The sequence below is a fragment of the Herpailurus yagouaroundi genome, unplaced genomic scaffold (genome assembly GCF_014898765.1).
Source record: "Herpailurus yagouaroundi ecotype Mexico unplaced genomic scaffold, PumYag 183, whole genome shotgun sequence".
In the NCBI taxonomy this organism is placed as follows: Eukaryota; Metazoa; Chordata; class Mammalia; order Carnivora; family Felidae; genus Herpailurus; species Herpailurus yagouaroundi.
The window spans coordinates 1605583-1619337 of NW_024412414.1; the positions used below are offsets into that span (position 1 = coordinate 1605583).

General features: G+C 37.8%; 1 protein-coding gene across 2 annotated transcripts in view; it reads left to right on the forward strand.

Annotated features, from left to right (window-relative positions):
* NR2C2 (nuclear receptor subfamily 2 group C member 2) overlaps positions 1 to 13755 on the forward strand; it is a 99872-nt gene that overhangs the window by 44224 nt on the left and 41893 nt on the right. For both annotated transcript variants that reach the window (XM_040491892.1, XM_040491893.1), the window contains one exon: positions 7123 to 7233. In XM_040491892.1, coding sequence (XP_040347826.1) covers positions 7123 to 7233 — 111 coding nt within the window. The remainder of the gene's footprint in view (positions 1 to 7122; positions 7234 to 13755) is intronic.

Below are 13755 nucleotides of genomic sequence, written 5' to 3' on the forward strand. Positions count from 1 at the left end.
CCCCCCCCCCCCCCCCCGCCCCTCCCCCACTCATGCTCTGTCTCTCTCTCCCTCTCTCTCTCTCTGTCTCAAAAATAAATGTTTAAAAAAAATTTATAAAAAAATTTTTTTTTTGTAGGGGTACCTGGGTGGCTCAGTTAAGTGTCTAACTTCAGCTCAGGTCATGATCTCGTGGTCTGTGAGTTCGAGCCCCACATCAGGCTCTGTGCTGACAGCTCAGAGCCTGGGGCCTGCTTCGGATTCTGTGTCTCCCTCTTTCTCTGCCCCTCCCCCACTCATGCTGTGTCTCTCTCTGTCTCTCAAAAATGAATAAACATTTAAAAAAATTTTTTTTCTGTAGATGATATGAGGTAGAATTTAATACTTTTTAATAAGAAGAACAAAAATAATTTTCTGGTCAAGGAGAGGCTCACTAGTACACTTTATCACATGTGACATTAATATTTATACACTATAACTCAGATTTTAGAGAAATTTTCAGGAAGTTTGTGATAGTGTTAATAGCTACTAAGTGTTGAATGGGATTAATACTTAACATTCATTGTCCCTCTCATCAGTCTCATAAAGTAGTAACAATATATCCATGTTAAATTTCAGGAAACTGAAGTTTAGAGGGTTTAGGTTGCTTGCTTAGGGTGATAGTACATGTTTCAGAGCCCAGCTCTGTCTGATTCCATAGTCTGTGGTACTCATATTATGTTGATTGCTTTACAATGTTTTACAGGTAAAGTGAGTATCTAAACCAGAAAATTAGCATATTATTCAATCAGTTAAGAATTCCATATATCTGAAATTGGTAGAATTAACTCACAGGGTAACAATAGATTCAACCAAAACTCTAACAGACTTTTTCTAACAGACTTTTTCTTGATGGGGAATGCTTGATCATATCATTTGCCAACAGATTATTTTTTACTTCTTATTTACGATTTGGATGCCTTTTCTTTCCTTTTCTTGCCTAATTGCTCTGGCTAGAACTTCTAGTACTAGATTGAGTGGAAGTGGTAAAAGCAGGCATCCTTGCTTTGTTCCTTATCTTAAGGAAAAACTTTCATATCTTTCACCATTGAGTATGATATTCACTGTGAGTTTTTCATATAGTTTTATTATGTGGAGATAGTTTTCTTGTGTTCCTAGTTTGTTGAGTGTTTTTATCATGAAATACTTTTTCTCCAGCTATTGAGGTGATTGTGTGATTCTCCCCCACCCCCGCTTTAATTCTGCTAACATGGTATGTCACATTGATTTTGTATTTTGAACCTTGTGTTACAGGAATAAATCCCATTTCATGTCAAGGTGTTTAATCATTTTAGTATGCTGCTGAGTTCTGTTTGCTAATATTTTGTTGAGGATTTTTGTATCAGTTCATAAGAGATACTGGTCTGTAGTTTTCTTGTAGTGTCTTTGTCTGGCTTTGGTATCAGGGTAATGCTAGCCTCATAGAAGGAGTTAGGAAGTGTTCCTGTTCAGTGTTTGGGGAAAGTTTGAGAAGGCTTAATACTAGTTTTTCTTTAAAGGTTTGGTAGAAATCACCAGTGAGCCATCAGGTCCAGGGATTTTCTTTGTGGGGAAATTTTTGATAATTGGTTCAGTCTCCTTCATAGTTATAGATCTATTCATATTTTATATTTCTTCATGATTTAGTCATGGTAGGTTTTGTGTTTCTAGGCCTTTGTCCATCTGATGCCAACAATTTTGTTGGCATAGAGCTGTTCTTAATATTCTCTTATAATCCTTATGGTTCTATAGAATTGATAGTAATGTCTTCACTTTCATTTCTGATTTTAGTAATCGCAGTCTTTTCTCTTTTTTTTTTCCTTTAGTCCATCTAGCTACAGATTAGTCAATTTTGTTGATCTTTTCAAAGAACCAACTTTTGTTTTAACTGATTTTTCTCTATTTTTCTGTATTTCTTTTATCTCTGTGATAATCTTTATTATTTCCTGTCTCCGGCTAGCTTTGGTTCAGTTTATTCTTTTTCTAGTTCTATAAGTTATAAAGTTACATTGTTCACTTGAAATCTTTCTGGTTTTTTAATCAAAACATTTATAGTTCATAAATTTACCCCTTAACACTGCTTTCACATTGTCCTATAAATGTTTTGTTTGTTTTCATCCATCTGTAAGCTTTTTCTAATTTCTGTTATAATTTCCTCTTTGATCCAACACCAAGAATGTATTGTTTAACTTCCACATGTTTGGGACATTTCTTGGTTCACTCTGTTGATGATTTCTAACTTTATTCCCTTATGGTCAGAGAAGATACCTTGTATGTTACCTGTCTTTTAAAATCTGTTGAAGCTTAGCTTGTGACCTCACCTGGTCTGTCCTAGAGAATGTCCCGTGTGTACCTGAGAAATTTTTCTGAGTATTTGTTGTTTCTGGGTAAAGTGTTCTGTATAGTGTGTGGTTGGTTTGTTGTATTAAGTTCTCTATTTCTTTGCATATACTATGTCTGTCTGTTCTATGCATTATTCAGATTGGGGTATTGAAGTCTCCAACTATTTTTTTTTTATAAAGTTTATTTATTATTTTAAGAGAGAAAGAGTACAAGTGGGGTAGGGGCAAGGAGAGGAGGAGAGAGAGAGAGAATCCTAAGCCGACTCTGCACTGTCAACATGAAGCCTAATGCTGGACTCAAACTCACAAACCACGAGATTGTGACCTGAGCCGAAGTCAGATGCTTAACTGGCCATGACCTGAGCTGAAGTGAGATACTTGACTGACCAAGCCCAAGGTACCTCAAAGTCTCCAGCCATTATTGCAGAACTATTTCTCCCTTAAATTCTGTCAGTTTTTTCTTCACATATTTTTGTGGTCTGTTATTAGATGTGTAAATGTAATTGTTACATCTTCTTGCTACATTGAAACCTTTTGTTAATGTATAGTGTCCTTCTTTGTCTCTTGTAACCTTTTAAAATTTAGTTTATTTTGTTTGATATTAGTACAGCCACCTGTGGTTCTTTTGGTTACTATTTGTATGGAATATCTTTCTCCTTCCTTTCATTTTCTAGGTATTTGTGTCATTTGGTTCTATTTCTGTCTTGGTTCTAAAATGAGTTTCTTGTAGATAGCATATAGTTGGAACATGAGTTTCTATACATTCTGCCAATCTCTCTTTCGAATGGAAAGTTTAATGTATTTGCATTTAGAGAATTACGATAAGGAGGGACTTATATGTCATTTTGTTATTTGTTTTTTTGTATGCCTTATAAAGCTTTTTTTGTTCCCCATTTCTTACATTCCTATCTTTTGTATTCAATTGATTTTTTTTGTGTGTAGTAAGATGTTTAAAATCCTTTTTCATTTCCTTTTGTATATTTTATAGCTATTTTCTTTGTGGTTGCCATGGTAATTATATTTAACATCCATTCACTCTAGTTTGAATTTATACCAGCTTAACTTCAGTGATATACAAAAACTTTCCTCCTTTGAGCTCTGTTCTTATCCCTTTTGGTTCATGTCACAAAATTACATCTTTGTATATTATGTGTTCCAAAACATAAACTAATAATTATTTTAAATGCATTATGTAGAAAACAAGATTTGGAGTTCCTAACCAAACTTACAATAATACAAGCTTTTACACTAATAGTTTTTTTTCTTTATTTTTTTTTTAAATTTTTTTAACGTTTATTTATTTTTGAGACAGAGAGAGACAGAGCATGAACAGGGGAGGATCAGAGAGAGAGGGAGACACAGAATCTGAAACAGGCTCCAGGCTCTGAGCGGTCAGCACAGAGCCCGACGTGGGGCTCAAACGCACGGACCGTGAGATCATGACCTGAGCCGAAGTCAGACACTTAACCGACTGAGCCACCCAGGCGCCCCAGTTTTTTTTCTTTAAACATGTTACTCTTTTAAATCACGTAGGAAACAAAAAATACATTATAAGCCATTGTTACAATAATACTAGCTTTTATAGTTACCCATGTATTTACCTTTCTTGAGATCTTTATTTCTCCAGGTAGCTTCAGATTAGTGTCTAATGACCTTTCATTTCACTGTGCAGGACTCCCTTGAGCATTTCTTGCAGGGTGGGTCTACTGATCATGAACTCTCTCAGCTTTTGTTTATCTGGAAATGTCTTAATTTCTCCCTCACTTTTGAAGGACAGTTTTTCCAGGTATAAGATTCTTGGTTGATAGTTTTTTTCTTTGAACACTTGGAATATATCAGCCCACTATCTTCTGACCTCTACAGTTTTTTTTTTTTAATGTTTATTTCTGAGAGAGAGAGAGAGAGAGAGAGAGTGAGAGCTAGTATGAGTGGGGGAGGGGCAGAGAGAGAGGGAGACACAGAATCCAAAGCAGGCTCCAGGCTCAGAGCTGTCAGCACAGAGCCCAACACGGGGCTCGAACTCACAAACCGTGAGATCATGACCTGAGCCAAAGTCGGACGCTCAACCGATTGAGCCACCTAGGCGCCCCAACCTCCACAGTTTTCAAAAGTGAGAAATCCGCAAGTAACATAATTGTTCCCTTGTATGTGAGTTACTTTTCTCTTGCTGCTTTTAGCATTCTTTGTCTTTGTCTTTTGAAAGTTTGATTATAATGTCTTTGAGGTCCTCTTATATAGAATTCATTGAACTGCTTAGGTATTTATATTCATGTCTTTCTTCAGATTTGGGGAGTTTTCTGGCATTATTTCTTCAAATATTCTCTCTGCCCCTTTCTCTCTCTCTCCTCCTCATGGACTCCCACAGTGCATATGTTGGTCTACTTGATGGCCTGTAGGCTCCGTAACACTAGTCAGCTGTCTTCAATGTTTTTGTTGTTTTGTTTTGCTTTTCAGACTCTAATTTCCATTGTTCTGTCTTCAAGGTTTTTAATTATTCTGCTTGATCAAATCTGATTTTGAATCCCACTAGTGAGTTTTTCACTTCAGTTCTTTTACTTTTCAGCTCCAGAGTTTATTTTTGGTTTCTCTTTAGGATTTTTGTTTTTGTTTTTGTTTTTTTAATGCCTTTTGGGTTCTGGCTACTGCCCATCTTCCTTTAGTTTTTTGAGTAACTTTCAGATAGTTGTTTTTAAAGTCTTTGTCTAGTAGACCTGACATCAGAGATTTTTCAGCAATCATTTCTGTTGATTTATTTTTTTCTTTTAGATAGCCCATATTTTCCAGTTTCTTTTTATGCCTTGTGATTTTTTTGTTGTTGAAAACTTGGATCCCAAAAGAGGAAAAACAGAAAAATAGAGGAGTGGGGAGAAATAATCCAGGACTTTAAGGCCTTTGTAGCCCCTGCAAGTCACTGAACCTGTAGATCGGTTTGAGTAGTATTAAGAGCTTAACAGTATTAATCTTCTGACCCATGAACACAGATGTCTTTACATTTGTTTAGGCCTTCTTAAATTTCTTTCAATGATGTGTACAGTTTTCAGTGTATAAGTGTTACACTTCTTTTGATGTATTTATTCCTGTTTTTAATGCTCTGGAGGTGGGAATACTTCCTTAATTTCATTTTCTGGTTGTTCCTTGCTCTTGTATAGAAATACAGTTGATTTTTATATATTGATCTTGTATCTTCCAACCTTGGGACTCATTTACTAGTTCTAATAGTTTTTTGTTTTTTTGTTTTTTGTTTTTTTAGGACTTTCTCTATGATCATGTCATGTCATGATCATATTCTCTGTAAATAGAAATAGTATTCCTTCTTTGTTTCCAAGTCTGGATGCTTTTCTTTCTTTATCTTCCCTAATTGCTCTGGCTAGAACCTGCAGTACAATGTTGAGTTCACGTGGCAAAAGCAGACATCTTTGTCTAGTTCCTGATCTTAGGAACAAAGCTGTCAGTCTTTCACCATTCTGTTAATCTGTGAGTATTTTATAGATACTCTATCAGATTGAGAACTTACTAGTTTCTAGTTTGTTGAATGTTTTTATCATGAAATGGCATTGGATTTGGATTTTGTTGGATGGTTTTTCTGTGTGAGATGATGAGGCTTTTGTTCTCTGTTAATATAGTGTATTACATTGTTTAATTAATATGGTGAACCGATCATGCATTTTGGGGGTAAATCCCACTTAGTCATGGTATATGATTTTTTTATATGCCTCTGGATTCACTTTGCTAGTGTTTTGTTCAGGATTGTTACATCTATACTCATAAGGAATATTGGCCTGTAGTTTTCTTTTCTTGTGATGTCTTTGCCTAGTTTTGGTCATAGAATGAATTTGAGGAGTGTTCCCTCTTCTGTTTTTTGGAAGAGTTTGTAAAGCATTGGTTCAGGATGTGCTTTTATTCAAGGAAAAGCATCTGCCCACTTCAGGTGCCCAGGTGACCACTCAGAACCTTAAACTTGCCTTTTGGTAGGTGTTGATGAAATTCCAGACCTTTGTATAACTGATGGGCTTTTCCCAGCCCCATCCCAGCGGGGCTGGATATTGCCAGGACTCTTTCACAAGTACTGATCCCAGAAGTTTTCAGCGTACTGCTGGGGTTTTTTTGCCATCCTCTATGGTGTTTGTGAGAGCCTTTCTTCTGGAAACTGTCATCTTAAAGGAGTGTTTTACAGCTGGTTTTGGGGACAGTGAAAACATTCAAATACCATTTCTAAAAAGTTACTTTGGTACTTTCTTTTATGAAAGTTATATGAGCAGATTTGAAAATTCCTGTGTTTTTGTGGGGGGTTATTTGGGGAGGGGTTGGTTGGTTGGTTTTTGCATTTTCAACATTAGAAATAACTCTTTTAAGGGGCGCCTGGGTGGCGCAGTCGGTTAAGCGTCCGACTTCAGCCAGGTCACAATCTCGTGGTCCGTGAGTTCGAGCCCCGCGTCAGGCTCTGGGCTGATGGCTCAGAACCTGGAGCCTGTTTCCGATTCTGTGTCTCCCTCTCTCTCTGCCCCTCTCCCGTTCATGCTCTGTCTCTCTCTGTCCCAAAAATAAATAAACGTTGAAAAAAAATTAAAAAAAAAAAAAAAAGAAATAACTCTTTTAAGATTGTATTTTCTTATGGCCATCCTGTGGCAGTATCTTATTGGTTTCTTTGTCATTCTGGGTCCAAATACCAAAACTACTCAAGTGTATTACTCAAAGCCACAGTGAAAGCAAGAGGCATGGTCCTCAGCTACCACCGGACATTTTTGTAAGCCCCCTTGTGATCCAGCCCATTTCTTGCCCACAGGTACCACGGACACAGACCTCTCGGCCGGAATCTCCAGGGATGACCAGCCCCTCCCCGCGCATCCAGATAATCTCCACCGACTCTGCGGTAGCCTCACCTCAGCGCATTCAGGTACTTGCACCAGTCCCACTTGGTTCCAGCCACCTGCCCAAAGGCAGACCTGCCTTCTGAATCCTTTCTAGAACAAACCTGCCTTTGAATTTCACTAAGGAGTTGTGCTTCTTGGGCCTCAAGTATAGTACAACCTCATTTATTCTTATAAAAGAAAAAAAGAAAAGTTTACATTGATTGAACTAACTTACTACTTTTAATGCAAAAGTCTAAACTGTCTCAAATTCTTGGGATGTAGTACCATTTTATTACTTATGTGCATCCACATTGAGAGGCAGTATATCCTAGTAGTTAAGTGTATGGGCCCCCACTTGGAGTCAAGTTCAGTGCCCCACTTTCTAGCTATTTTCACCTTGAAAGTTAACTTTTTAGTGCCTTGCTTTTTTAGTTTAGAAAATGTATGTGATAGTAGTACTTCATAAGGTTATTGTGAGGAATCAATCAATGGGATATTGCTTGTAAAGTGCTTAGAACAGTGATTAGCACATACTGATGTTCAGTATGTACTAATTATCTATTACAATAACCATTATTACTAGTGTTATTGTTACTAATTGATATTCACTTATGGGAAGTTTAGTCTTCCCCAGGGCTCTGAAGCTGCCTCTGGCCCATTGAACAAAGGGAAGATATGTGTATTGAAATCTTAATCAACAAGCCAAGAAGAAGAGATAATATATTGATGACACAGATTAAAGACTCATAGTTACCTCAGCAAGCTGAATCATAAGGCCAAACCAAAAAACATGAACAAAGATGAATGGCAGAAGAAACATTAGTTACATAACACAAATTTGAAAGACTATCAGGGCATACAGGTAATTTGAGTGAATGAGTAAAAGGATTGCTTTCAATTTACAGTTTATTCCAAAGTTGGTATAAGTGAACAATATGATACCATAACTACATAATTTCTATAATGTTTACCCATTCTAAAAAGTGATTTTATGGACTATCTGTTATAAAGTAAGCATAGAAGAGTTCTAATAAGTAAATGAAAGAAGTTAAAGATTATATTCCCATTATGTCTGTATTGTATAATATTTTATCATAAACACTGAATCTCATATAAGTCATTTTAACCTCACACCAGTAAGGAACACATATCTGAGTGTTTGGAAATTCAGAAGTAATGGGCCCAACATTAGAGGTTTTACTGTTCCTCAGAATTAGGAACTTCATAGCCAAATTATTTTTTCTCTTTTGTTTTGCTCATTATGACTTGAAAATGGGTCTTGTATAGTTTTATGTAGTAGATATTAGGATTCTGCCTATGTAACTGCCCCTAACTGGGAAAGGAGCTAATTGCATTCAACCATGGCCTGTACATAATGGGCTCACAACCACCTTAGGGCAGATGAGAACACAGAAAGTTCCCCAAGAGACTGTCAGTAGCTAGTGTATATACTGAGAGAGTGCACATTTCCGCCCATATTGGTATGAGAAGAATCTCTTCCCAAGGGCTATCCTACCATCCCATTCCATACAGAGGGGCTAAGCCCATGCCCTGGTCCTTGGCCTGTGGTGACACTGCTGTCCTGGCTGGATTGTAGCAAGGTCCCTTGAACAGAAGTCCTATAGAATAGATGCTTAGTGTTGAGCTTTTAGTCTCTCTGGGGAGGATAACTCTTAGGCATGAGTTCTACGTATGGTAAATATACTTGAAAATCTTTTCATCATGAACTGTCAATAAAATGGACAAGTGCAACTGAACTATTTCAAGGTTTAGGGTTTTGTTGTTGTTTTTTGTTTGTTTTGTGTTTTAAGGAAAACTAAGGTTATAGAATGATTTCTGGGTTCTTGATGTTGGTGGTAATGGTTTTGATAAAGTTTTCATTTCTAGCTCTGACTTCAGTCATGAATTTCCAATGCCCTGAGGCCTGGGAAGAGAATAAGTGCTATGATGTTTTCATGAATAACAATGCTTGGAACCCAAATGGTGGCTTCTGTGATAAGGTTAAGAGGAAAAAATTATACAGTAAGGGTGATAGACCTAGGTCACATTTAGGATCTTTGGCTCTGAATGGAACAGACTTAGGATCAAATTTTATCTCCTCTCAGCTGTGTGACTCTGAAGAAAGTTTCTGTAACCTCTATAGCTAGAAAATGACAACAATAATAGTACCTGTTTAATGGGATTTTAAAAGGATTAGGTGAGATAATGCTTGTAAACTTATAGGAAGCAAATATCAATGTTAGCAAATGACTTATAATTTTTCTTAAGGTTTATTTTTATATAATTCCAAACACAGAAAATAGTACATGGAAATCCTGTATGTATATATCCCCAATTTAACCAATTGTTTGCTATAACATTCTGAGTAAATGTACGTATATTTTTTTGAATCATTCGAGAATAGAAACAACACACCTCTGTTGTGAATTATTTATAACTGTTTTCTCCCATTCCAGGATTTATGTTACTGTTTTTAATAATGATAATGTGGCCAACATACCTGGTTATGCAGGCCAGCAGAAGGTGATCTGGAACATAGACTTGTGTCTGTCAGTATCCTGTCATCCTAATGGCTGCAACGGGGCTTTGGGGCCAAGTGGGAAGAGTGGCAGTCCTCAGAGTGGGGGCAGTAGCCTTGTGGCTAGAGTTAAAAGCTATTGTTTTGAGGATACAGAGGTCTAGGGTGGGGACTGTGGAAGGAGAGAAGGAGGTAAGAGCCATAGGAGGGCACCCACTTGTCTGAGAATGAGGCATAATCGAACCCATCCAATTGCAAGGTGACTTCTCAGTAAATCTCACAGGTTTTCATCATGATGCAGTCTTTCCAGGCCAGTGGTTTGCAAATTTCCTTATGATTTTTTTTAATGTTTATTTAATTTTTGAGAGAGAGAGAGACAGAGCACGAGCAGGTGAGGGACAGAGAGAGAGGGAGACAGAGTATCTGAAGCAGGCTCTAGGTTCTGAGCTGTCAGCACAGAGCCCGACACGAGGCTAGAACTCCCAGACCTCAAGATCATGACCTGAGCCAAAGTCGGATGCTTAACTGACTGAGCCACCCAGGCGCCTCTGCAAATTTCCTTATAAACAGGTGCGCCTGTTCATGTATATTTTTTAGAGTGTGAAATCTTTACTTGGGCCCTTATAGCACCTGCTTCCCTACTTCTCTCTTCTACCACCTCTTTATTCCTACACATCCCTTCTGGAACGCCAGTACTTGTTCTCTGCCCTTTCTTTGTCCACAGCCATCAGACATCTCCTTTCTCACTGTGATGTTCTCCTGGCCCCTCTCAGGTACTCATTGCTGTAACAAAACCACACCACACCAAGCAGAGTATGGAGTAAACCATACACCTCCCTTCTTCCTCTTCCACAAGTCACCCAGGTCTCTCCCATGAGGTAACCACTGTTACATATTGCTATTTGTTCTTTCACAGACACACTCTACCAAAAGCACATGTGTAAATAATGTACAGCATATTTTTCATTCATGTAGACATTCTGTCCAGACTGTCCTATATTCTTTTTTCTTAACATCTTTTGGAGGTAGTTCCATGTAGAAACCGCTCCTTCTTTCTCTTGATGTCTATGGATGCTGCAATGAATAACTTTTTACCTGTTCAGTTTAACACTTGCGAGAATACTTCCGTCAGATCAGTTTCTCAGTGTAGGATTGTTGGGACAAAGGATATGTCCGTGTGTAATTTTTTTTTGGCCTATAGTATCATATTAGCTTCAGGTATACAACATAATGATTTGATATTTGTGTAGATTGTGAAATGATCACCATACATGGTTAGAAATTTTTTTCTTGTGTTGAAAACTTTTAAGATTTAGTTTCTTAGCAACTTTCTAGTGTGCAATTCAGTAAACTATAGTCACCATTATGTGTATTACATCTTCATGATTTACTTTGTAACTGGAAATCTGTACCTTTTGACCTCTGTTGCCCACCCCTGCCCCCTTTGGGCAACTACCAGTCTGTGCTTTGTATCCATTGAGCGTGTGTGTGTGTGTGTGTGTGTGTGTGTGTGTGTGTGTGTGTGTTTTGTTTTGCTTTGTTTTTTAAGATTCCATAAGTGAGATCATACAGTATTTGTCTTTCTTTGCCTGAGTTATTTCACTTAGCATACTACTTTCAGGGTCTATGTTGTCACAAATGGCAAAATTACATCCTTTTTTATGGCTGAATAGGTATTCATTTGTATATAAATAAATACACATACATATATACATGCACACATATTTACCACATTTTCTTTACCCATTCATCCATCAGCAGACGCTTAGGTTGTTTCCATATGTTGGCTATTGTAAATAATGCTGCAGTGAACTTTGGGGTGCATTTTTTAATGTTGTTTCTTCTTTTTTTGAGAGAGAGAGAGAGAGAGAGACAGAGTTTGAGCAGGGGAGGGGCAGAGAGAGAGGGAGACACAGAATCTGAAACAGGCTCCAGGCTCTGAGCTGTCAGCACAGAGCCCAACATGGGGCTCAAACTCATGAACTGCAAGATCATGACCTGAGCCGAAATCAGTCACTTAACCGACGGAGCCACCAAGGTGCCCCTGGGGTGCATATATCTTTTTTGGAGTGAGTATTTTTGTTTTCCTTGGATAAATACCCAGAAGCGGAATTGCTGGATTATATGATACTTCCATTTTTATTTTTTTGAGGAACCTCCTTACAGTTTTCCACAGTGGCTGCACTAGTTTATATTCTCACCAACAGTGCATGAGGGTTCCTTTACTCCACATTTTGCCAACAATTGTTACTGCTTTTTTTTTTTTTTTTTTTTTTTTTTTTGATACTGGCTATTCTGACTGGTGTGAGGGGTTATCTCATTGTGGTTTGATTTTCATTTTCTTGATGATGAGTGATGTTGAGCATTGTTTCAATACCTATTGGCCAACTTTCTGTCGTCTTTGGGAAAATAAGTAACTATTCAGATCCTCTGCCCATTTTTTAAAGTTTGCTTTTGCTGTTGAGGTGTTTGAGTTTTTTTTTTTTAAGTTTATTTATTTTGAGAAAGAGAATGTGGGCAAGAGGCATGGAGAGAGGGAGAGAGACAGAATTCCAAGGAGGTTACACACTGATAGCACAGAGCCCAACACAGGGCTTTAACCCACGAACTGCTGGATCATGACCCGAGCCAAGATCAAGAGTCAGATACCTAATCAACTGAGCCACCTAAGCGCCCCCTAGTTCTTTATGTATTTTGAATATTAACCCCTTAACAGATACATAATTTACGGATATTTTCTCCCATTCAGTAGTTTGTCTTTTCATTTTGTTGACGGTTTCTTTTGCTGTGCAGAAGCTTTTCAGTTCCATGTGGTTTGATTTGTTTATTTTTGCTTTTGGTGTCAAATCCAAAAAATGATCACCAGAACTGATGTTGAGTTTACTATTTTTTTTAATGTGTTCTTCTAGGAATTTTATGGTTACAGGTCTTACATTCAAGCCTTCAGTTGATTTTGAGTTGACCTTTGTGTATTGTAAAATAATGGTCCCATTTCATTCTTCTGCATGTGCCTCTCCAGCTTTCTCAATATCATTTATTGAAGAGGCTGTCCTTTCTTTCCCCATGGTATATTCTTGTCTCCTTTGTCATAAATTAATTGACCATATATGTGTGGGTTTATTTCTGGGCTGTCTTCTATTCCATGCATCTGCATTTCTGTTTTTATGCCAGTACCATACTGTTTTGATTATTATAGCTTTATAATATAGTTTGAAATCAGAGAACGTGATGTCTCCAATCTTTTCTCAAGATTGCTTTGGCTATTGGTCTTCTGTTATTGTGTAAAAATTTCAGGATTGCTTTGTACTGTTTCTGTGAAAAATGTCATTGGAATTTTGAAAAGAATTGTATTGAATCCATAGATTGCTTTGGGTAGTGTAGACATTTTAACAATATTAACTCTTCCAATTTATGAGTGCCAAATATCTTTCTATTTATTTGTGTTTTCTTTAGTTTCTTTCATTAAGGTCGTAACAGTTTTCAGTGTGCAGATCTTTTACCTTCTTGGTTGAATTTATTTCTAGGTTATTTTATTCTTTTTGATGTAATTGTAAATGATTGTTTTCTTAATTTCTCTTTAAGATTGCTTGTTTGGGGCGCCTGGGTGGCACAGTCGGTTAAGCGTCCGACTTCAGCCAGGTCACGATCTCGCGGTCCGTGAGTTCGAGCCCCGCGTCGGGCTCTGGGCTGATGGCTCAGAGCCTGGAGCCTGTTTCCGATTCTGTGTCTCCCTCTCTCTCTGCCCCTCCCCCGTTCATGCTCTGTCTCTCTCTGTCCCAAAAATAAATAAACGTTGAAAGATTGCTTGTTATCAGTGTATAGAAACACAACAGGGGCTCCTAGGTGAGTCAGTTGGTTAAGCGTTCAAGTTCAGCTCAGGTCATGATCTCACAGTTTGTGGGCTCAAGCCCCACATCGGGCTCTGAGCTGACCGTGCAGCGCCTGCTTGGGATTCTCTCTTTCTCCCACTCTCTCTCTGCCCCTCCCCCACTTGCACATGCACATGCACTCTGTCTCTCTCAAAATAAACTTAAAAAAAAAACACGAC